Below are 26,502 nucleotides of genomic sequence, written 5' to 3' on the forward strand. Positions count from 1 at the left end.
TCAGTATGTGAGTGTACCTACTAGGGGAGGTGTAAAACTTGACCTATTCTTGGGAAATGAGGCAGGGCAAGTGACTGAGGTGTCAGTGGGGGAGCACTTTGGGGCCAGCGACCATAATTCTATTAGATTTTAAATTGTGATGGAAAAGAATAGACCAGATCCAAAAGTTGAAGTTCTAAATTGGAGAAAGGCCAATTTTGACGGTATTAGGCAAGAACTTTCAAAAGCTAATTGGGGGCAGATGTTCGCAGCTAAAGGGACGACTGGAAAATGGGAAGCCTTCAGAAATGAGATAACAAGAATCCAGAGAAAGTATATTCCTGTCAAAGTGAAAGGAAAGGTGGTAGGTATAGGGAATGCTGGAAGACTAAAGAACTTGAGGCTTTGGTTAAGAAAAAGAAGGAAGCATATGTAAGATACAGACAGATTGAGTGAATTCTTAGAAGAACACAAAGGAACTAGGAGTATACTTAAAAGGGAAATCAGGAGGGCAAAAAGGGGAAATGAGATAGCTTTGGCAAATAGAATTAAGGAGAATCCAAAGGGGTTTTACAAATGCATAAAGGACAAAATGGTAAGTAGGGAGAGAATAGGGCCCCTCAAAGATCAGGTAAAAACAATAACTGCAGATGCTGGAAACCAGATTCTGGATTAGTGGTGCTGGAACAGAACAGCAGTTCAGGCAGCATCCAATGAGCAGTGAAATCGACGTTTCGGGCAAAAGTCCTCATAGATCAGCAAGGCTGCCTTTGTGTGGAGCTGCAGGAGATGGGCAGATACTAAATGAATATTTTGCATCAGTATTTACTGTGGAAAAGGATATGGAAGATATAGACTGTAGGGAAATAGATGGTGACATCTTGCAAAATGTCCATATTACAGAGGAGGAAGTGCTGGATGTCCTGAAATGGGTAAAGGTGGATAAATCCCCAGGACCTGATCAGGTGTACCCTAGAGCTCCGTGGGAAGCTACAGAAGTGATTGCTGGGCCTCTTGCTAAGATATTTATATCGTCGATAGTCACAGGTGAGGTGCTGGAAGACTGGAGGTTGGCAAATGTGGTGCCACTGTTTAAGAAGAGTGGTAAGGACAAGCCAGGGAACAATAGACCAGTGAGCCTGATGTCGGTGGTGGGCAAGTTGTTGGAGGGAATCCCGAGGGACAGGAGTACATGTATTTAGAAAGGCAAGGACTGATTAGGGATAGTCAACATGGCTTCGTGCATGGGAAATCATGTCTCACAAACTTGGTTGAGTTTTTTGAAGAAGTAACAAATAGCATTGATGAGGGCAGAGCAGTAGATGTGATCTATATGGACTTGAGTAAGGCGTTCGACAAGATTCCCCATGGGAGACTGACTAGCAAGGTTAGATCTCATGGAATACAGGGAGAACTAGCCATTTGGATACAGAACTGAGTCAAAGGTAGAAGACATGGGGTGGTGGTGGAGGGTTGTTTTTCAGACTGGAGGCCTGTGACCAGTGGAGTGCCACAAGGATTGGTGCTGGGTCCTCTACATTTTGTCATTTACATAAATGATTTGGATGTGAGCATAAAAGGAACAGTTAGTAAGTTTGCAGATGACACTAAAATTGGAGGTGTAGTGACCAGTGAAGAGGGTTATCTCAGATTACAACAGGATCTTGACCAGATGGACTGAGAAGTGGCAGATGGAGTTTAATTCAGATAAATGCCAGGTGCTGCATTTTGGGAAAGCAAATCTTAGCAGGACTTATACACTTAATGGTAAGGTCCTAGGGAGTGTTGCTGAACAAAGAGACCTTGGAGTGCAGTTTCATAGCTCCTTGAAAGTGGAGTGGCAGGTAGATAGGATAGTGAAGAAGGTGTTTGGTATGCTTTCCTTTATTGGTCAGAGTATTGAGTACAGGAGTTGGGAGGTCATGTTGCGGTTGTACAGGACATTGGTTAGGCCACTGTTGGAAATTTGTGTGCAAATCCGGTCTCCTTCCCATCGGAAAGATGTTGTGAAACCTGAAAGGGTTCAGAAAAGATTTACAAGGATGTTGCCAGGGTTGGAAGATTTGAGCTATAGGGAGAGGCTGAACAGGCTGGGGCTGTTTTCCCTGGAGCGTCGGAGGCTGAGGGGTGACCTGATAGAGGTTTACCAAATTATGAGGGGCATGGATAGGGTAAATAGGAAAAGTCTTTTCCCTGGGGTAGGGGAGTCCATAGAGGGCATAGGTTTAGGATGAGAGGGGAAAGATATAAAAGAAATCTAAGGGGTAACTGTTTCACACAGAGGGTGGTATGTGCTTGGAATGAGCTGCCAGAGGAAGTGGTGGAGGCTGGTACAATTGCAATATTTAAGAGGTATTTAAATGGGTATATGAATAGGATGGGTTTGGAGGGATATGGGCCAGGTGCTGGCAGGTGGGACTAGATTGGGTTGGGATATTTGGTCGGTATGGACGGGTTGGACCAAAGGGTCTGTTTCTATGCTGTACATCTCTATGACTCTAAATGGACATGAAACATTAACTCTGCTTTTCTCCAGAGCTGTTGCCTGACCTGATGACTATTTTCAGTTTTCTTGATTTTAGACTGTCAACATCTGCAATACAAGTGCTTTAATACAAACCAAAAAAAAATACTTACAACATCAAAAAGCTGATAAGTGTGCAATCCTATTTGTCACCACATTTAACAGGACAAAATTGAACATTACAGTGACTTCTTTCATCATGACAATGGGCTGCCCTGGAATTATTCAGGTTTCTATTTCCAATTCTGACTGACTGTTGTCTGCTCTGAGCACTGTACAATTCCCACCTTTGAATGTGATACACAAGGATGCAGACTCTCATTGCACTTGGGAGAAAAAGCTCAAGAAATCTAATCCCCATCCTCTATTATTCTCTTTAATCCTGCAAATGGAAAATAGCACTAAATCCCAGACCAGCCTTCAAACAGTACTGAACCACGCTCCCAGTTACAGGCTGCTCACTTTAACCCCATGGATGAATGATACACAAATGAAAACACCATGAATGTGCAGCAGATTTCCAAACCTGTTTTGCAGCAAATCAATGCCACAATTAACTCACTTCTTTAAACACCAAAACGTTGATCCGCTCCATTATGGAGCTGAAACTTACTTTCACATAACTCAGCGTTTTAATTTTGCAAAGTATGTTTAATAAAGCAATTAATATTATTATTCATCACATGAAACCTAACCTGTCACACGCTTGCCTGACCTGATAGAGTATAATAGGATTATTAAGTAATGTGATGTTCAAATCAGATTAGTATTGTTGGCAAGATCCTTTTTTTGAAGAAAAATGAAAAATTAGATTTTTTTTTTCCTTCTCTGAATTTAAAACCTCTTTTAAAAATTGCAGTACATGCCAATACATTCAATCCCTGGGTCAACATAATGCGGAGTTCACAGGCCAAGGGAGAGTGATGATCAAACGAGGATGACGAGGTGGATGAGGGGGGCTCACTCACCAGCCGAAACGGAGACCCTGCCCCAGGCCTCAGCCTCCTGCTTTAATCAGAGCTGGTTTCCCCTCCATTGGGAGAGTGTCGCACAGCCTCTCTCGTAATTATAGTGGGCCAAAGAGACACACTTCCCACAGTGATGAGCTGCATGCGTTTTCAGTCCCCAGGAAAGACTAGCAAAGCCTATACACGGCGCTGTAGCACAGTTGTAATTTTCCGCCTAATGCAATAGTTGTCGTGAAGAATACGAATGGTATGTTTGCAAATGAAATCAGTCCCACAGTCACGAGGTGAACGCTTCACCATTTATTGAGTCACACAGTACACATTCCAAGACCTAAATCCAATTCAAGCCCTTGCTTACTGGCCCCATTGTCAGAAACCAGTGCTGAATCCTATGCTGAATCCAGTGCTGAATGGTACAGTGCAAAAGGAGGCCAGTGGGCTCTTTCAGGCCATGCTGTGCTCCTTCAAAGTTAGCCACATGCCACATTCTTTTCCTATATCACTGCAATTGCTTTCCCCCCTTCTGCAAGGGTTTGTACAACTCCCCTTTGAATGTCACCACTGGATGTTCCCTATAAAACACACCACAAATCACAGGTAATATCCCCTAAAGAATTGGTAAACATTTAATCCGACATGTAGCTGGACATCAGGATTTGAATGACACTGACCTGCAACAACATTGCAGAAAAACAAGTTAAAGTTAAATGTAACAAATTTCAGAACTGAATTCGACCTCAACCATTTCTCAAACTTCAGCGATATCACAAGAACAGAAGTGTATGCCTTTGATGGAGAGGGACAGGGACAGCAGGAGATTGCGGAGACAGAAAATGTAGAAGGTGGAAGAAAGGGGGGAGAAAATGACTGAGACAAAGAAGGCAGGACAAAGATAGTGGGCAACGTGAGGGAGAGAGAGTATGAGGAGATGGAATGCAAAAGGAGCTCAAGGGAAGAGTGAATGTTAGAGGGACTTGTTTGTGTGTGGGTGTGCGCATGCACATATACGTGGGTGCGTATACACACACATACACATGCAGGGCAGATTCCTTCAGTTTATTTTGTTTAGGATCTCACCAGGGGCGATGAAACCTTTCCTTCCAGACAATACCATACTGCTCACTCAGGAAGGAAAAAGCAGGAAATGGAAAAGGGTCACTGACCTTCTAAATGGGTCAAAGGAAGCCATTTATTTAAATACAGGTGGAAAGCTGGTCTCTGTCTCGGCCATTTCTGTGCCTCAGGACAGTGTCAGGTGTAGGTGTTAGTGTGCTGTTGTTGAGAAGTGCTCTTCTATGTAGTCAGTTTGAGATAGATCATGTATAACTGGCAGCTAGAATGCTGACTAATTCTACCCAACAGTGATGGAGGAGGACTATAAGCCTTAAGGACAAGACAGAGCTTGTTTCCTGAGATGATGATCCCAGTAAATTATAGTAAAATTCTGCAACAAAGGGAAAGGGGAGAAAACATCTTAGACAATCCACATACAGAAACTGACATGAGATGTTAGTTAAAATGTTACACATACCCAGGCCTTGTCGTGGTGGGTATGTTCACTGAGCTGGTAAGTTGATTTGCAGACGTTTTGCCACCCCCCTTCCCCCCCCCCCCGCCCGGTCTTTGGGGCCTCCTGTGAGCCGCTGCTGTACTGTGTCTCCTGGAATTTACTGAAGGTGTCACTGAGACAGGGGACAAACCATCTGCAAGTCAATTCCAGCTCGGCGAACATACCCACAGCCAATGACAATTGGCACCCGAGTTACAAATCGTTACACAAACCTTGAGTATCCAGGCCTTCTTTAGGTTATTTCACACCCTGTCCATCGCCATCAACACTCAGAAAAACTGCTATCATGTATCCATCAGTTAATCTACAGCGTTCACTAATTTCTTTTAAAATCATCAGACAATTTCCTCCACATTGTTTGGCCAGGAGGAACAGGCAGGGGATTGTCACTCAACATCTGGCTGTTGAGGATCTCGATTAAACAGCAACTAGCTCTTCACAAAGTGTGCAAATACGATTACGCAGATGAGAAAGTGTTTGTCAGAGCTGCTTAGTACAGTCTCCAGTCTGGTGAGAAGCTAAGTCCAGAGTACAGGTCTTAGAATCAGGAGTGAATGGCACATGGTTATACATTGCAAATTGAACACCAGATGGCTCCTAAAGGCAAGAGCATTAACATCAGTACCAGACCTGATTATAGCCTTGGTCCAAACATGGAGCACAGAGCTGAATCTTGAGGTGGGGGAGGTGTGTGAGACTGCGCTTGATATCAAAGAAGGCATTAGACAGAGTACAGCAGCATGGAGCCTCAATAAAACTAGAGTTCAGTGGGAATTAGGGGAAATCTCTCCACCAGCTGCAGTCAAATCGAGCACCTATTGATTGTGGTCGTTGGAGGCCAGTCCTCCTAATCCCAGCTGCTCCTCAGGGTAGTGTGCTAGGCCAAACCATCTTCAGCAGCTTGATCATACCATCAGGAGTGAGGGCGTTTGCTGAGGATTGCACAATGTTCAGATACTAAAGTGTTCCCTGCAAATACTCGGCAAGACTTAAATAACACTGGGGGCTGTAAAATTTAAAATTATGCATAAAGTTTTTCCCAGCAAGAAAAAAACTGAAATTCAGACTTTTTTTCTTTACCCAGAGCACTCACCTGTTGCTACACGGACAAAAACGTGCACTGATATAGTGCCTTTGCAAGTTCCAGAAGTCCCAGAACTCTTTACAGCCAATCTCAAGTAGATTTGAAGTGTAGTCAGTGCTATGATGCAAGAAAATATGGCATCCAGCACAAACAAACACACAGACAGAGCAGTGTGTTAATCATTAGGCAATCTTTCTCTTTGTGAAGACACAAGCAAACATTAGTCAGGGCACTGCTCTTAGAGTCATTAAGCCTTGAAATGATGCCATAGGATCTTCAATGACCACTCACAAGACTACATAATGGTCTGGTTAAATGTCTGATCTGAAAGATGGCAGAAGTGAAGACTGCAGATGCTGGAAATCAGAGTTTAGATTAGAGTGATCTGAAAGATAGCTGTATTGCACAGAGTGCCAGATTAGGATTTGTGATCGGGTCTTGGGATTGGACAGCGAACATAAACCTCTGACTACGGGGCTGGAGTGATTCCAACTGGCCATTGCTGACACTACAATGGATTCAATGGTATTTGCCAGTAAAGTATAGCTCCTGATTGGCTCTCAGTGTTGGAAAAGATACATTCACGTGACCAATTACAAGACCTCCCAAAAGTAACAGTTTTATATTTACTTTGGATAAAAGTTATGCATGTTCGCCCCCCGCCCCCTAGAAAAACCCGAGTTGGCATTTTTTAAAAAATGTTTCTTTGATCAATTCCTGTGAAAAGTTTTGAAAAGGGAGTTTATCCTGCAGGGTGTCTCTGACATATTAACTGAAGACCCTGGGATTTAACTGTACTTCTGAGAAATTGCTGACTGCTGGCCAGCCATATTCTTTGATCTTACTCGACCGTGCACTGATCTGGTGATAATGACCATTCCAGCGTGTTTTATTTTAACAGAGAATTGATTAAAGAGCGATGCACAGCTGAATGATTTAATCAACTCGAGGTCTCTGATTCAACCATAAAGCTCACTGAGACGTGACTTATAATTCGTGGATAATTCCAGTTTCACAAACCCAAACCACGGCCTTACATTAACCCTTCCCGTTCCAGCCCACCGAGTCTATTGCAGGCAGCCCAGCAGCATATGAAAGTGGAAACCCATGCAGACACAGGGACAATATGCAAACTCCATACAGACAGACCATCGCCCAATGCTCTCATATTAAAGTACTCAAGTCCAGAATGTTCAAATTAGATCGTACAGCATTACTGACATGGAGTCATGGTTTCCAAACAATCTATGAGGCAGTTGGGCAAACCAAGGAACATTAGACCTGAAATTGTTTGTGATACAGATTCACAGAATCCCTACAACGCGGAAAGAGGCCATTTGGCCCTTCTGCACCTACCCTCCAAAGAGCATCCCACCCAGACCCATTCCCCTAGTCTGTCCCTGTCACCCTGCACTTCCCAAGGCAAATCCACCTACCCTGCACATCTCTGGACACTATGGGAAATTTAGCACAGCTAATCCACCAAACCTGCACATCTTTGGACTGTGGGAAGAAACCAGAGCACCCGGAGGAAACCCACGCAGACAGGAGGAGAATGTGAAAACTCCACACAGTCGCCCAATCAAACCTGGGTCCCTGGCACTGTGAGGCAGCAGAGCTAACCACTGAGCCACCATGCTGCCCTTAGCCAAAACTGGGATATTCTACAATGAAGTAGCTTTGCAAAATATGACTGACAAAACATCTACTGCACTATAAGAGGACAGTATATAACTAGTGCCAAGTGGGCTCTTGTGGTGCAATGGTGGCAACTTTAGCTCTGGGTGAGAAAGCCTAGCTTCAAGTCCTACCTGCTCCAAAGGTGTGCAATAATATCTCTGAACCGATTAACCAGAAAATACTTATAACCAACATCAATTCAACTTTTTGATGCATGTCCACAACCTTGTTCCAAACCTAGGGTCTCAGAATAATCAAAGCATGGGAATCATAGAATCCCTACACAGTGTGGAAACAGGCCATTTGGCCCAACAAGTCCACACTGATCCTCCAAAGAGTATCCCACCCAAACCCATTCCCCCACCCTATTATTTTACAATTCTCCCGACTAATGCACCTAACCGACACATCCCTGAACACTATGGATAACTTAGCAACCAGCACATCTTTAGATTGTTGGAGGAAACCAGAGCACCCAGTGGAAACCCATGCAGACACGGGGAGAATGTGCAAATTCCACACAGACAGTTGCCAAGGCTGGAATTGACTGGGGTTCCTGGCACTGTGAGGCAGCAGTGCTGATCACTGAGCAACCATGCCAGAAAGGAGTGGCTTTTTCACATGACCTTCTCCCATCCTGTAGGGGCTCATATTGATCAAATGCATCAATGTCTTAAGCAGCAACAATTCGACCAAATAAAGCTACAGAAAGTGTTAACGGTCTGTACGCAGCAAGGAGAAGCTGCTGTGACCTTAGATTGAACAACAGATGTGACACAGTGACAAAACTTGCTCATCTGTCAGCCGCTGTGCTCTGGTTTGTAAATGCACCATAAAACAGGTTGACCTTGATCTGTAACTACGCTCAATGCTGCAGAAAGTGGCAGCCACAAACTCCAGTGCTGGTCTTGGGTAAGGCAAGGGCAGCAGCACTATCTATGGCAGCGCCCATTCAAAGGTCAGGCTCAGGAGGTTACCTTTGCCCACGTGGCAACAAAAGTGCCCTGGCAGCACATCCAGCTGCTAAAAACCAGCTAGTCGACATGGGCTAGTGAATGTTTTAGCTGGGACTGGACTCACAAGTTTTGAAGTTTATAGCTTCTTTAGCCTGCAGGAATCTTGTGCTTGCACCAAGCAAGATTGCTGCTTCAAACGTACACAGAACAGACAGATGAGTATTGGCACCCTACCCCTCCACCGCAGGGCAATATTTCAGGTAAAACTCACACACAATATACTAAAACCTTGCACGGTGTAACTCCAATGGGCTTTGCCAGAACAGGAAGGTGACTTTAATGAATGGAACTGGATGAATTAAGTAAGTGCATGGTGTTCAAAATGTCTCTTATAAGACAGTTTTAACACGCTGGCCAGTGCAACCAGGGCACAAGGCCATTTATTTTTAAAACATCGATAGCCTTCAAATTTTAACGGTGGAAAGTCACCCTGCCTGTGCCAGTCACCTAGTGACAGAGTTGAAATCCCTCCCTCATTCTGAGAGCTGCATCTTAGTTTCTCCTGAGGCAGTCAAGCTTCATGTCCGCTCTGATGAAGAGTCATCTAGATTCAAAATGTTAGCTTGCTCTCTCTCCCCATGCATGTTGTCTGACCCACTGTGATCTCCAGCATTTGTTGTTTCAGTACATGTTCCAAAATCTGCAGTAACTGGCTCCCTCAAATCCAGTCCGGCTGTTCTCCTGTTCAAGGAATGGGAGTCAAACCTATGGTCTGTCAAGGAATAAATACTTTTGGTTACCAAAATAAAATCTAGAAACAAAACACCTCTGTCACAGACTGAGATATAAACATTTGCTGTGGAGAATCAAGGCCTGATGGATGTAAGGCAAGTCACAGCAGACATTAGAATCTTGTTCTGGACAGGCTCAAGTAAATGGTATGCCCCATGACCTGCAATACACAGGAGACTGACTCAACAATCGACTAACTGGTACGTTCATAGGTCTACTTCCAGCTCCTAGAATCAGGCAGAGGACTTATTGCAATAAAAGCTCTGAAAGGCATTGAGCAATCATTGCTCTCTCAGGTAGAGTTTATACACTGCAATCCAAAAAGAAATTTTTTTTTGAAAGAAAGCCAGAAGCCGATAACCTGGTTATATATTTTGTCACCGTTAAGAGAATTCGTTTCATTTTCTAAAAGGTTTGTAAAATATCCAGTAAAGTTTCCAAACTGAAATTTCAATTAACTCCAGCCCATTAAGTCGGTTCATTAAACTGGATTTCCAGGAACAAGTCTTCAGAAACAGTATAGTTAACAAAAGAAAAAGTGGAAAAAGATTTTGCGATTTCATCTTGATCAGGATATATTATTCTGTTTCTGAATTAGAATTGCAAACGGATACAGAGATGTGAAACTCAGCAGATCATTAAAACCAGGGAAATGAGTCACACGGCAAATTCCAATTTCGGAATGTAGAGTTTGATCAGGTCATGTTGTCATGTGACAGTGAGGTGTCATTGGGCATCTCTTTTGAAGAGGTGACTTTGAACCTTTATAACTCTCAACTAATGAATAATAATCAGATGCAAATCAAGGGATATTTTAAAGCCATGTGGGTCCATACCTGTAATTGCAGAGCTGCTGCCTGACATAATGCCATTAGTTCACTATGAACCCAACAACTTTAACAGAGGGAAATGTCTCCCAACATGCTTCAAACAAAACGTGACACCCTGCCTCACGAGGCAATGTTAGTGCAGGTCATCATAGAGCTGGTAAAAGATCGAGGCTTTAAAGGAGCATTTCAAAGGCGGGGGAGGGGTGGGGAGGGGAAGAGAGAGAGAGAGAGAGAGGAGAAGAGAAGAGAGACAGACAGACAAACAGACAGACAAACAGACAGAGAGATCAAAGGCAAAGACATTACATGCATTATAAAAGGCTTAGAACACGCAAGGAGGCTCTTTGGCCCATTATATTCCTGCTCTCTAGAAGAGCTACTCACATAGTTCCCCTCCAGACCTTCCCCCTCTGTGGGCATCCAAATCATTATAATTTCAGGTAATTATCTGATTCATGTCTGAAGACCTCAATTAATTGGTCTCCACCGCACTGAGACTGTGCATTTCAGAACTTAAACACCCACTTCGTAAAAACAGTTTTATTTATGGCATTGTTGATTTTTTGCTATTCATCTTAAAATAGTGTGCTCTGCTTCTTGAGGTGATGCGTTTTGGAGGACCAAACTTAGGTGTGAATTATACTGTAAATGGCAGAACCCTTCGGAACATTAATATACAGGCGGATTTGGGTGTGCAGGTCCACTATTCCCTAAAAGTGGCAACAGAGGTAACGGAGGTGATTAAGAAAGCATGTGGCATTCTTGCCTTTATTGGCCAGGGGATGGAGTACAAGAGTTGGCAAACCATGTTGCAGCTATATAATACCCTTATAAGGCCACATTTGGAGTGTTGTGTGCAGTTTTGGATCGCCACACTATCAGAAGGACGTGGAAGCTTTGGGGAGTGTACAGAGAAGGTTCACAAGGATGTTGCCTGGTTTCGAGGGCATTGGCTATGAGGAAAGGTTAAAAAAAACTAGGATTGTTTTCACTGAAAAGATGGCAGCTGAGCAGACACTTGATAGAGGTCTACAAAATAATGACAGGCATAGATAGGGTGGATAATCGGAGGCTTTTATCCAGGGTTAAAGTTTCAAATTGCAAGGGGGCACAGGTTCGAGGTGAGAGGGGGAAAGTTTAAAGGGAGATGTGCGAGGAAAGGTTTTCACACAGAATGGTAGGAGCCTGGAATGCTCTGCCTGAAGATGTAGTGGAAGCAGGCACATTGGCAACATTTAAGAGACATCTGGATGGTTACATGAATAGGTAGGGAATACAGGGATATGGGCCAAATAAGGACTGGTTTGTTTTTAGTTTAGTTAAGGCATGAAGATCGGAACAGACTTGGAGGACCGAAGGGCCTGTTCCTGTGCTGTCCTTCTGCCATATAGTTTCAACCTGTTCTGTCCAGACTGCACACAATTGAAAAACTTGAGCTAACCTCCTCTTCACCCTCCCTTCCCCCATCTTATCCAATCTGTCCAACGCTACTTCAGCTTCGCTGGTAGAGTATGCAATTCTTAATCTCATGGGAATACAGGAAGATAGGAGCAGACCATTCAGCCCCTCAAGCTTCCCATGCCATTCTGGGCAATTCACTCCATAGTATCTCAGCATCCTTTGAGGTCATAAGTATCCAAAGATTTATTCATCTCTTCTTTGAGTATACTCAATGACTGAGCTTCAGCATTCCTCTAGTGTGGAGAATTTACTACCCAGCATGAAAAAGATTCCATCTCATCTTACTCCTAAATTGCATGCCCCTTATTCTGAGAATGTGCCTCCTGGTTCCAGATTTCCCAGCCACACATATAGGAAGTCATTTCAGTCTTTTAAAACTCTTGTCATGATTTGGAGATATTGGTGTCGGACTGTGGTGTACAAAGTTAAAAATCACACCACACCAGGTTATAGTCCAACAGGTTTATTTGGAAGCACTAGCTTTCGGAGCGCTGCTCCTTCATCAGGTGGTTGTCACAATTACCTGATGCTTCCAATTAAACCTACTGGACTATAATAACCTGGTAAAAACAATGACTGCAGATGCTGGAAACCAGAGTCTAGATTAGAGAGGCACTGGAAAAGCACAGCAGTTCAGGCAGCATCCAAGGAGCAGTGGATGCTGCCTGAACTGCTGTGCTTTTCCAGCGCCTCTCTAATTTGGACTATAATAACCTGGTGTTGTGTGATTTTTTAAACTTAAAACTCTGTGGTTTTCAGCCATTCAATTTATAGTCATTTTTGATGTAAAGGCTGGTTCCATAACACTGTTTTGAAGTGAACAGGGGAGTTGTGCCTAGTATCCTGGACAGTAATGATCCTTCAGACAACATCTCAAAAAAAAAATCATCTAGTCAAAATTACATTGCTGGTTACATCAACTTCCTATGTGCAAATTTGTTACTGTCTTTCCTACCTTACAACAGTAACAAGAACAAATGAATCAGGAACAGAACTAGGCTATTCCGTCATTAAATACAGGGACCAAAACTGCACACAGTAGTCCAGCTGGATCCTCACCAACAGTCTGCAGGGTGTAACAAGACTTCTTTACAACACCAACTTACGAACAAAAATGGCCCAAATTCCATTTGGCTTCTTATTTACTTGCTGCAGCTGCATGATAAACTTTGTGTGCTTCATGCACAAGAACACCCAGATCCCTCTGCATTGTGCTTTTTTAGTTTGAGACTCTCTCCATTTAAATAATAAGCTGCCTTTTGAATGCTCCTACCACAATATTCTGGGTGCAGAGTGCTAGTGTCTAAGGGCCAGAGGTCTAAAGTTCTTTCGAGGCAGCTTGGGACTGAGTGTCATAGCATGGCCAAACAGGTCGATTGAAAAGACATTGACCAATCTACCCAGATGGCTGAAGTTCCTCATACCAGATACCATTCTGTGTGAATAGGTTTTGCAATGCGTTCACATCTTTCAGAGAGATAACAGTCCAGTCAAGAGTATCCCAAGATAGGAAATGAAGTCTGGAGCTGTGTGTTTCACAGACAAATATCTGTATGTTGAAGCAGGCAGCAAAAGACTTTGAGATGTACAAGGGTCTTATTTGAAATCTACCATAGAGCACACACATTCGTTTATTCTTTTCCCTGCCCAGATGCAACACGCACTGGGGAAGAAGTCAGCTCTTATTATTTTAAATCAACTTGTTTGGACAAGTTCATATCCTAGACAGGTAGGCCCAGAACCCAGACATGCTTGACCAGAGATAGCAACACTACCCCTGTGCTGCAAAAGGCCAGAAGAATCCCACAGTTCTAACTAAAAGCTCCACCCAATCACCCATGTTACTAATTCAACAGAACGAAAGCGATCAGGACCCACTAGGGCATGTGTGATAATAACAAAAAGGGAGGGGTGGGTAAAGAGGGAAGGGATTAAAGCAAAATGGATTTGGGGAGAGGGTAAATATTGCACTCTAATCCCCACAGTGCCCACCCTCTCTTTAAAAGCTTTAATGGTGTTGTTGGATACCACAAGCTACCAATCGAAGGACACCTGTGGGTAAGGTGAGAGGGGAAAGATTTAAAAGGGACTTAAGGAGCAACTTTTTCCACACAACGGGTGGTGCGTGTATGGAATGAGCTGCCAGAGGAAGAGGTGGAGGCTGGTACAATTACAACTTTAAAAAGGCATCTGGATGGGTACTTGAATAGAACATAGAACATTACAGCGCAGTACAGGCCCTTCGGCCCTCGACGTTGCGCCGCCCTGTCATACCAATCTGAAGCCCATCTAACCTACACTACTCCATGTACGTCCATATGCTTGTCCAATGACAACTTAAACGTACTTAAAGTTGGTGAATCTACTACCGTTGCAGGCAAAGCATTCCATACCCTTATTACTCTGAGTAAAGAAACTACCTCTGACATCTGTCCTATATCTATCACCCCTCAATTTAAAGCTATGCCCCTTCGTGCTCGCTGTCACCATTCTTGGATAAAGGCTCTCACTGTCTACCCTATCTAACCCTCTGATTATCTTATATGTTTCTATTAAGTCACCTCTCAACCTTCTTCTCTCCAATGAAAACAGCCTCAAGTCCCTCAGCCTTTCCTCATAAGACCTTCCCTCCATACCTGGCAACATCCTCGTAAATCTCCTCTGCACCCTTGCCAAAGCTTCCACATCCTTCTTATAATGCGGTGACCAGAACTAATAGGAAGGGTTGAGGGGAATATGGGCCAAGTGCTGGCAAACGGGACTAACTTTATTTAGGATATTTGGTTGGCATGGACCAAAGGGTCTGTTTCTATGCTGCATATCTCTCTGACTATATGAATGTAGCCCTTGATGATGGGGCAGTCAGGCATCAAACCCCCTCCAAGGCCTTCTGCCTGGGCTGGGTGATGGCCACATAAGCCAGGCCCAGGAGGAGATCCTCTGATTTGCTCAGACCTCCCTGCAGTGAGTGGAGAAGTTGACTCTTTCATTTCTCCACCCACCTCCTTTTTTCTCCATCTTCATACGGACCAAACAGTTTTTCACCCCACCACCTGTAGTATTTTTTCCATATATTAGCCACCAACCGTAAATCACCCGTGCTTTCCGATTGATTAAAAGGTAAGTGCAGAGCCTGTTAAGGGCAATGCACTGACTCCAAATGTGAAGGAGGAGGGAGAAATCAACTTTTAAAAAATAAATTAATCTATTTTTCTCATCAACCTAGTCAGCAATGTTATTGCAGGTGGAACTTGAACGCGGGGCTGTACCACAAGAGGGGCCTGGAAATCAGCTCTTAAATGAAAAGTTCGACGAACATTACCTGCTGTCAATCATCTCTGCAGCCATTCGGTTTGAGCCTTAAAGTGACCAGCATTTCAAACTATTATCACCTCAGCCGATCCACCATGAGGAACTAAAGGAGTGTAGTGATCTTGGAGTAAGTTACAGAGAGAGGGAGCAACTTAAAAAAACAGGAGATTTATTTTATTCAGCCCTGGAACATGAGTTTCACTGGCTGGGCCAACATTTATTGCCCATCCCTAGTTGCCCTTGAGAAGGTGTTGGTGAGCTGCTTTCTTGAATCACTGCAATCCAAGTGCTGTGGGTTGACCCACAATGCATTTAGGGAGGGTACATGATGTCTTTTAGTTTATGTTTGTGCGAGACAGTGCAAGTGTCAGAGGGAATAGGGATGTGTGTTTTATGCTTTCTGTGTATTGTCTGAGATGTTCATCTGGACACAGGCTTCATTTACCCTCTCCCTGTCTAAACTTCTCTTTCTCGGTTACTCTCTCTCCTTGACTTTCCATATTTTTCTCCATTTTCTGCCCACTCTCTAGCAGTTAGCTCCTCTCCACGTCAATTATTTCTCTCCCCAAATCGTTCACGCTCACACACTCTCCTAGAGTCACAATCATGAATCCATGTGAGATTCTGGAAGACAGCTCTAGATTGCAGAAGGTTAACACAATGGAAAGGCTTAACAATTATTTTATAATCAAAGCGCAGCAAGACCAATTGCATCATGGTACTACAGAGCTGGACAGAATACATATGCTGCTTATAGATTTAATCCTGAAATATTTTTAATCCATTGAGAAGAAACTCTGTTATATCTGAACAAAAACAAGACAGCTGGACATCAGGAATAAAATAAAAAGCAGAAAATGTTGGAAACCATCAGCAAGTCAGGTAATATATACAGGCAGACGTAGATGATTGAAATACTGTCATTAAGGCAACATGATTTGGTACAGCATTTATGTTTGCAGGGTTGGGTGAATTTACTTGGTTTCATCTGAACTCATACCAGCCGATGGTTTTGGCACAGTGAAAGCAGAGTTCAGACCTGTACAAAAAGCCAGCAGTGTTGATTAGAAAGAAAACACATTTTAGTCACGAAGAGTGAGATTAGAATTCCTTGTTGATATGGCCATCTGCTTTTACTTAAAGGGAAATCCGATTAAAGCCTGGTTACCAACTATGCCCACAGACATCAACACAAGTCCATTTTTTTTCACTTGGTGTTTCTCACTTTCAAACACAGGGGTAAAAAAAAACAGAATTTTCCTTCAATAGACTATTGGTCTCACATTGACCCGTGATGAGATTCAGACAAGAACAAAAATAGATAAAACGCATTGCTCATCTGTATGGGATCTTTCTGTGTGCAAACACTTACCTATATTGTAGCATTCTCATAATTTATTGTACCCAAAGCACTCTAGGCTATCTCTGGAAGATGTGACAAGGTACTGACTTAAATTTGTGAATTTTCTCTCAGTACTTTTCCTGTCTGTTGAATAAAACTACCAGCACACAAAGCCAAGCCTTCTTCCCCCCCCAACCCCATCCATGAACCAGTCATTGATGCCCTGACAACAGAGATGTTTAGTTACCTTAGTAACAGGATTTCCACAATTTACCCTGTTTCTTAATAATGAACTTCAGAAAATAAGCAGGTTTATTGACAAAACTGAAGCACTTAACCAGCCGCTGTTATCAATTCAAATAACAACGCTGCTTTGAAGTGGTTAATGAAAAGTTTAAACAAACAGAAGGTTTCATTTGAATTGCATTCTTTGCATTTACACAGCAACTTCCAGAAAAGAAAATATGGCGAAGTGCTTCAATCGGTTAAACCATGGCACAAAGACAAAAAAAGAGGATACACTGAGGCAGATGACCAAATGTTTAATCAAAGAGACAGGGCTTTATAGAATCCCTACAGTACGGAAACAGGCCATTCAGCCCAACAAGTCTACATCGACCCTCCAAGAGCATTCCGTCAGATCAACCCATCCCTGCATTTCCCTTGGCTAATCCACCTAATTTACACATCCCTGAACACTATGGGCAATTTAGCATGGCCATTCCACCTTATCCTGCATATCTTTGGACTGTGGGAGGAAACCGGAGCATCCGGAGGAAACCCACGCAGACACAGGGAGAATGTACAAACTCCACACAGTCACCCAAGGGTGGATTTGAACCCAGGTCCCTGGCTCTGTGAGGCAGCAGTGATAACCACTGAGCCACTGTGCCTGTAGCTGGATGTTAAAAGGAGGCTCAGGTTGTTTTATTGGAAGGTGCAAGGTCTTCACATTTTGACCAGAACAGTGGTGCTGACAGCAGATAGACAGTTAGTATCAACTTCCAGCACAGGGTTAGGAATGTCAAGTTTTGCAATACTTATAATTGCTGACTGTATAATGATTTCGAATTATGTTCACTTGATACCCAGATACCAGGTCCATGGAGAAGGGCTTCCAAAGGGGAACACAGAAGAAGGGTGATAGAGGTAGCAACTACCTACAGTTTACAGCACAGAATGCAGGAGAGAGCAGACACTCGAATTAAAGTGACCAAGTTCATTATGGTTCAGAACACAGCTACAAGATTCACTTATCTTTGTGTATAGGGAAGACTCTCCAATTCATCCCACATCTTGAAAGTCAGTTCTGGGCTTAGGAGTGACCCAAATGGGAAAGGAAAAGAAAGGAACAAGCTCTTGGGTGCTAGGAATCTCTTTGAGCAGTTCCTGGAGAGTAAAGTGTCCGCTTCAGAGTACAGTATACCCACGAGGTTTAATTTTCAGTTGCTTCTGAAGTTAATGGCAAACTTTTCTACAGTTTGCAACATATGTTGCTTAAACACTACTCCAGTAAGCAATGTTGTTTTTTGTAAGCTTGTTCTAATAATAGACTAAAACTTGAAATTTTGTCATATGACCATTTCAGTCCCTCACTAGAAATTCAAATTTTGTTTAAGCTCCTGGTCTGTACAAGGAGCTGAAGAAGATTAGCCAGGTATTGAGCTACTTCCACCTCTCCACAAGCCAAGTTTCCTGCTCAACTCTTCAACATCCTCAGACCATCCTGCTTCTGACTGCCTCAGACCATTCCCATGGATAGGGCTTCCATGATCAGGATTTGGGGTATGCATGTTAGGGTATGTGTGTGTGTGCACATGCGAGGGCATGAGTGTGTGCAAGGGTGTGCGCGCACTTGCAAATGAGCGTGCGGGTTTGCGCGCGTGTGATCAAGCATGTGTGCCAGGGTACGGCGCACATCAATGCTGTGCATTTGGAGGGGTGAGCGTTTGTGTAAAAGTGTAGCGGTGTGCGTACATGCATTTATGCAAGGGCGCGTGTAGGTGTGTATATGCATACGAAGTAGGAAAAAGCAACGTTCTGAACTAGGATTTCCTTACATTGATGAATGCTCAAATACTTCACACAAACAAACAAACAAGCAGATATCTCGATACATCCAAAGTTATAAAAATTTAAGACAGTGAATGTAGAGATGTGTTGCTTTTGCTAGCAGATTCCATGAAGCAGAGTTCAGGTCTGATTTAAAATAAAATACTGACATTCCTCAATATCCTACAGCTGAAAAACATTGCAATTCTTTATATGCATGGTTGGAACATTTGTGCATTCCCATGGCAACTACAACACACTGAATACTTCCGGGAATTAAACACACCTCTTCAAAAACACGAACCTACTGAACTGACCCATCCTCAATAGATACAACTGCCAGAAAACTGTATTTTAATGCATTTTGAAACCTGACAGAAGAATCCTATCTGTGATAATAAGCCAGTCAAAGCCTGGTCATGCAGTAGTTTGGTATGGAACACCTATTTGGTCCTCATGAACTTTGAATTCTTCTGGGTTCACTTCCGGCCCATTCACACACTCACAGAACTGCTGCTCACTTGAAGCATTGACTCACCTGTAGATAGGATCCTGCATAATCAACATCTTGCTCTCATCCCAGGTCCATTCTTTCTTCTGAAGATAAGAGAAAAAAAGCAAAATATTTTAGCAGCGATAACATTGTCAACTTAACCTGCAAGTGTCAGATATGCTGTAGCATACAGTTCTTTGGAAAATGTACACATCTTGAGTGAAACTCATACATGAAAATGCCATGTTATTCTGAATCCCATAGGATTTGAATGCAAGATTATAAATGACCACTAAAGCGGGGTAGTGGCAGAGCGGTAATGGCATTGGACTTGTAATCCCGAGGATCTGATTTCATGGGATCAAATCCCATCGTGGTATCGAGAGGGATTTATGTTCCATTAATAACTTTGGAATTCAAAACTGGACTTGGTAAAGGTGACCACAAAATCATTGAATTTTGTAAAACACAATTGAACTCCTAATGCAATCTCATGTCTCCCCTGCGCATAAAAAACTGTAAATAGTACTCCAGGTATGATCTCTCCCAAGACTCTATGTAACTGCAATAAAATGCCCTTACTTTTATATTCCATTCCCCTGGCAATAAACCCTAACATGCCATTTGCCCTCCTAATCACTTACTGTGCCTGCAAGCTATCTTTATTTTTTGTAGTTCATGTGCCAGGAAATCCAGATCAGTCTGTACCTGCACATTCTCCAATCTCTCTCCATTTAAAAATCACAAACTGCTCCTCCATTCATCTTGCCAAAGTGGGCAAGCTTACATCGTCCCACATTATATGCTTTCTGCTAAATTTTCCTCTATGTTCCTTTATAGACTCTTAACTCCCCTCCACAAGTTACTTTGTTCCTTATCTTGCCATCATCAGCGAATTTAGCAACTGTACATTTAATCCCACATCCAAATTATCCATTTAGACTGTAAATAGTTGAAACCGCACCACTGACCTCTCTACCACGCCACTGATCACAGCTTGTCAACTTAAAAATTTTATTTTTATTTCTATTCTCTACTTCCTGTCAACAAACCAATCCTTCATCCACGTTAGATGCAACTCCACCTGATGAAGAAGCAATGCTCCGAAAGCCTGAGATTTCAAATAAACATGTTGGGTTTTAACCCGGTGTCATGTGACTGTTGACTTTGTCCACTTTGGTCGAACACCGGCACCTCCACATCATTTATTCATGTGGACATGGTATACAGTGAGCTTTTATTTTGCTGTGCAACCTTTGATGTGGCACTTTGAATAGCCAAGCAGCTACATCTCCAGCTTCCCTTTATCCCCCCGCCTTTTATCTGCTCGAAAGTCTCTAATAAATTAATGAAACACAACTTCTCTTTCAAAAACAAACATACTCACTCTGCCTGACCCCATTATGATTTTCTAAGTCTCCTGCTACAACCTCCTTAATAATGGAATCTGGCAACTTTCCTAGGAGGAAATTTGAAGTTAATGAGCCTATTGATTCCTGCTTTGTGTCTCCCCCTTTCCTGAATAATAGTGTTATTAATTTTTTCATCCGAAGTTTGTTTGTAGAACAAAGTTTTTGTAAAATTCCAACAAAAAATCCACACATTTATTTCTTTGATCCAAATAAACGGCCAAATTTACATACCATATAGAGAACCTCATTTTTCAATACCACTGTTACTTAGACGCGCCCTAATCCAAGACATTATTCTTTTTGAAAATACTGACGTACAAGAGAGATTTCGAGATCATGCACTATGAGCTTACGAGCTTTAGAAAATCTACTCCCTCAAGGCTTTGAGAATAACCAGTAATGTAAACATATAAATTGAAGACCTGAGACCGACAAAGAAAACAGGAAGGACTCAAATAAGTGGCTATAAATTGTCTATTAATTGTCTTTATATCATTACCCACAAATCTGCCAATGTAAATAATTCATTTCATCGATTTTTTCCCACATTCCAATAATGATCACACTTCATGATGTCACTTCATTTAGTATATTGAACCCTGGGATACCCCAGAGATATGCAAGGCACTACATTAATTTCTGTCAGCACAATTAGTCAACTGGTATTTTTGTGCTGGTAAACTGGATATTGGGTCCAAACCTCAAGCAGTTCTCAACATTATTTGTCGTGCTTGGCACCAATATCATGAGTGCAGACTGAAACTGGTAGAACTGCCAAGGCATATGTAAGAACACATATGGAAATCCAAAGTCCTCCTTCATTAACCAGGATTATATGAGTGTACTGTCCACTTGATCAACAATTCAAGGTCTTTGGTGTCGTTATTAGGGAGCTGATCGCTGAATATTCTCCAGCATGTGCTGCCTTTGACAAAAATATTTTTTGATGGTGGTTGGGGGAGGTGAAGAGATGGTGGTGAAATGTTTACTGCCCTAAAAAAAAGAGGTGAAACACCTTAGATTGCTGATCACATGGATAAAATGTTCCTATAATCCTGGTTAAATGTATGGCAGGGTGGAGTAAGTGTCTATAACCAGTGTGGTGGGAAACTGGATGAGTCTCATGATTGACACTCCATCTGACGGTTAAGGATCAGGTTTCCCATAACATTAGGCCTTGGGCAAAATTACAGGAAAGAGAGACAACAAGAGAAAGACAGAGAGCATGACACAGAAAGAAACTGGGCCCAGGATGTGCCCCATCGTGAAAGCAATCAATTTGCTAGTTGGAGAAAAAAAAATTAAACAAACAAACAAACAAGACTGTAGAGTGGAGTCCACTACTTTTGAAATGGGGGTCAGGGGGGGGAGCACTCCTGCTCTTCCTAGTTCCACAAGTACATTGTTGGTTGTGACTTCCATCTACCTTACCTGGAGGTTGAGAAGTAACCTTGTCCACGGGGACATAACATACAAATCTGTTGACAAGGATGGGAGTAATGTATCTGATGTCTCCTTGATTTTGTTGCCCAGATGTATGTGGGGTTTGTGGTGAAACTTCAAGATATAATGTTACTGTTATTTGGAATCATTCCAAGATGAACAGAACCATGCATTTCTTGATGTTGATTTGTATTGCTGCATTGTCTGCGTAAGGTACAGGAGACATGGCTGTAGTTTCATTTTGGATTTGTTATGTCAGAGTTTACAGCCTTGAAAGATCTTGAGGTGGACAGTTCAGTGCATTAGAAACAAAGAGTAGTGGAGATTTTAAAAATCTGCATTGACTAGTGTCAGGAGTCCAGTATCAGAGAAAGACAGAACCATTCAGAAGCTCAGGCAATTAAAGCAGAAAGGTGCGGTTGCTTCAACAGTCTATAAAAAGGCAGGTTGGGAAGAAACGGTCCTGATAAGCTTAGATGAAAACTCCTGAAGCATAAACCTGATGGGAGCTGAGCGTCTGGAAAACCCATGTGTCTTTGGCTGCTTCAAGGTGTTTAGCCATCAGTAAGGCGATGGTTCCAGAAACCTATTACCATGCCATCTGAACAATTCATTTTCAAGTGAAGACAGGGGACTCTTCACTAGGTATGAGGGTCCAAAGCTGCTGTGCAAGGTTAAAGGGTTGAATCTTTATAGCTCCTTTTTGTTCCCTTTGGTCTGTAATAAACATTGATGTCCTTTTGTTGAAAGCTCATTGGAAGCCTCTCTTGAAGATATTCAGTAATTGACAAGATAAACAAATATCAAAAATAAAACTAATGGTCGGACAAAGCCAGATTTTGCTCTGGGACTGGACAGGTCCAGTGCTAACATCAGTTTGGATTATAGGAGGGCACACAAAACTTTGTGTGCACCCTCAGTACACAAACATCCACTGTCACTGTGTGCTAAAGATCTATCTCTTCCCAATGTTGTGAAGGATGGACCTGTTCAAGTTGCTGTAAAATGATGCAGGCATTTGGATCATACACCTGCCCCTCCATGCAGAAAAAAAAACACTTTGACCATATGTCCATCTGTTGGTCAGAACATAAACCTGAAGCTCTGTGGGAAAAGAAGAGGGTAGATTCTTTTGGATTGCTTCCTGAGCAGCCTGTCAACGTCATTTGACTGAATGCCTCATTGTCAGAGATTACAAACAGACACTAAGGTGCAGCTTGACTAGTGATGGGAAGAGCTCTTTCCACAGATCCTTCCTGCATGCCCAGGGTTTCACCACTTTCCACAGGCACTGACCTCAAGCTGGCTGATGGTGGGACCTCCTGTTAGTGTGTACCTATGCAAAGGGATGCAGTTGGTTTTGTCCAGGTTCGTCCAAACAGGACTCTGGGCTCCTCAGCAAGAGAGATAAGCAGTAACTGCTGCTGGAAGACCATCAACCCAATAGAAGATTTTTTTTGTTCTACCTGAAACTAGCGAGTCTTCCAGTACAAAGAGTTGTGCATTAACAAAGAGTTGTGCGGACGGACACATTCCAAGCTCCAGAATACATTAAAGCTGAGGGCAGCCACTGCAAAAGCTCAAAGAGTCGCAGTCTAAGGTCTGCACAGATCCACCTGCTGTAATATTCTGAGGAAACAGAGTAAAACCCCCCTAGTGATATCTTTGCCATGGAATGTATGTTGTAATTATCATTTATAACTGCAATTGCTTTCAGGCATCTAGAGTCATAGAGTCAGAGATGTACAACATAGAAACAGACCCTTCGGTCCAACCCATCCATGCCGTCCAGATATCCCAACCCAATCTAGTCCCACCTGCCAGCACTCGGCCCATACTCCTCCAAACCCTTCCTATTCATATACCCATTCAAATGCCTCTTAAATGTTGCAATTATACCAGCCTCCACCACTTCCTCTGGTAACATCCAAATTGAACTCTTATGGCATTAGATTAGATTAGATTACTTACAGTGTGGCAACAGGCCCTTCAGCCCAACAAGTCCACACCGACCCGCCGAAGTGTAACCCACCCAGACCCATTTTCCTTCATTCACTAACACTACGGGCAATTTAGCATGGCCAATTCCTAACCTGCACATCTTTGGATTGTGGGAGGAAACCCACGCAGACACAGGGAGAATGTGCAAACTCCACACAGAGAGTCGCCTGAGGCAGGAATTGAACCCAGGTCTCTGGCGCTGTGAGGCAGCAGTGCTAACCACTGTGCCACTGTGCTGCCCAAACGTTGTGCAATTTTTGTGAATGCAATACAGTTTTTGAGGAAAGAAAGATTATGGCTGACAAAGTTGGTTCCTGTAAGGACAGCTGCAACATTGCAAATAAATTAGCAAACTAACTCCAAGATTGTCTTGAGGAATTCAAAATAGGAGATAGGTCTTTTACATATGCATGTTACTTTTGATCACTGTTTTTAAAGCATTTAGCAATAGATTAAGTTGGCGAAGTTATTTCTTTAAACCTGCGTGTTCACTGCCTGCTGAATTAGTGACTTGGGATTCCATTTCAATTGCAAAATTCAAGGCTACTTGGTTTCCAGTTCACAGTAGTTGTAGTTTTTAAACTTGTTAAAATCTCTGATAAGTGGCTTGTTAGCCTCACCATTTAACAACTTTACAGCAATCCATTGAAGCAAATAAGCAAAACACCATGATAAGTAAAGAGTGCCCAACTGCTTTTCTTCTTACCACTACTCTGTACCTCTTCTACCAAACTAGCAGCAACTCAAAGATTGATCCCTCACTTGGGTACCTCATTAATTCTCAGCTACAATTCCTCAGCCTATTATTAATTGCACAGAGTACTTCTGACAATCCATCAAAAAAATTCAATGTGTATTCTCTCTCCTAAAATCACCTTATTGCAATCATCACAAAGCCAGTCTGCTTTTCTGGTTCATACTTATACTACAAGCAACATCACTGAAACTGATGATCTGATCAATGCATTTGTGGGATCCTGCAGTGCGCAAAATAGGAACTACATTTCTTACATAATAATGACCACACTTCAAAAAATATACTTGATTGGGTGCAAAGTTCATAGAGTCATAGAGATGTACAGCATGGAAACAGACCCTTCGGTCCAACCCGTCCATGCCGACCAGATATCCCAACCCAATCTAGTCCCACCTGTCAGCACCCGACCCATATCCCTCCAAACCTTTCCTATTCATATACCCATCCAAATGCCTCTTAAATGTTGCAATTGTACCAGCCTCCACCACTTCGGCTGGCAGCTCATTCGATACACGTACCACCCTCTGCGTGAAAAAGTTGCCCCTGAGGTCTCTTTTATATCTTTGCCCTCTCACCCTAAACCTGTGCCCTCTAGTTCTGGACTCCCCAACCCCAGGGAAAAGACTTTGTCTATTTATCCTATCCATGCCCCTCAATTTTGTAAACCTCTAAGGTCACCCCTCAACGTCCAACGCTCCAGGGAAAACAGCCCCAGCTTGTTCGGCCTCTCCCAGTAGCTCAAATCCTCCAACCCTGGCAACATCCTTGTAAATCTTTTCTGAACCCTTTCAAGTTTCACAACATTTTTCCGATAGGAAGGAGACCAGAATTGCACGCAATATTCTAACAGTGGCCTAACCAATGTCCTGTACAACCGCAACATGACCTCCCAACTCCTGTACTCAATACTCTGACCAATAAAGGAAAGCATACCAAACGCCGCCTTCACTATCCTATCTACCTGCGACTCCACTTTCAAGGAGCTATGAACCTGCACTCCAAGGTCACTTTGTTCAACAACACTCCCTAGGACCTTACCATTAAGTGTATAAGTCCTGCTAAGATTTGCTTTCCCAAAATGCAGCACCTCGCATTTATCTGAATTAAACTCCATCTGCCACTTCTCAGCCCATTGGCCCATCTGGTCCAGATGTTGCTCTATGGGTTTTCCTGTGTTCTTGAAATGTGCTGCATAAATGCAGATTTCTTTGTCTTTTATAATGAAGTACACATATTGAAACTTGCTTCAAACAAATATTCAAATTAAAGCATCTGTAAAATAGCATAAAAATTAATATTGCAAGGCAACTTACAAGGAGAGTCATCCAGAATGAAGTCGGGGTCACTCTCCTGTCCTCATCCTTAGCTTCTAGACTCTTGGTCATCTGAAGTGTACAATAATCAACAAAGCAATTAATAATCCAAAATAGGAAAGCACTCAGAAATCAGAACAAAAATTCTCCTTCCTATTGTAGACTGTTAATGCTCTACAAAAAAAAGAGCTCAGTAAAAACACACATAATGCTGAAACACAGCAATGGCTAGCCAACAAATACATTAATTCATGCATTACTTTGAATAGATTCTCAGTGCTTGGAGAGGAATCCATTTCACAGGAAATGATATTTCCAAAAAAATAAAGTTAGGAACAGCTCGCCTCTTGTATTAATGAAAACTCACTCATGTTAAAAATGAGAAAAAAAACAATTTCCATTCTTGTAGCAAAGCAAATTACAACCTGAACGTGTGTTTTTGTTTTTCCAAATAGGAATTCAATCAATTTTTCCTCCACCTTCAGAAAACACGAAGATGCAAACAGTTGCAAAAGGTCTCAATAGGTCTAAAA

At 42.6% G+C, this 26,502-nt stretch overlaps 1 protein-coding gene across 7 annotated transcripts in view; it reads right to left on the reverse strand.

Moving 5' to 3' along the window:
• The window catches only part of nos1apa (nitric oxide synthase 1 (neuronal) adaptor protein a), a 389,677-nt gene that overhangs the window by 172,881 nt on the left and 190,294 nt on the right, over positions 1-26,502 (reverse strand). For 6 of the 7 annotated variants that reach the window (XM_072573931.1, XM_072573933.1, XM_072573930.1 and 3 more), the window contains 2 exons: positions 25,970-26,041; positions 19,089-19,147 (listed from right to left, as the gene is read on the reverse strand). In XM_072573931.1, the coding sequence (XP_072430032.1) occupies positions 19,089-19,147; positions 25,970-26,041 (131 nt within the window). The remainder of the gene's footprint in view (positions 1-19,088; positions 19,148-25,969; positions 26,042-26,502) is intronic. The other variant, XM_072573932.1, reaches the window with a different exon arrangement.

This window comes from Chiloscyllium punctatum, chromosome 7, assembly GCF_047496795.1.
Source record: "Chiloscyllium punctatum isolate Juve2018m chromosome 7, sChiPun1.3, whole genome shotgun sequence".
In the NCBI taxonomy this organism is placed as follows: Eukaryota; Metazoa; Chordata; class Chondrichthyes; order Orectolobiformes; family Hemiscylliidae; genus Chiloscyllium; species Chiloscyllium punctatum.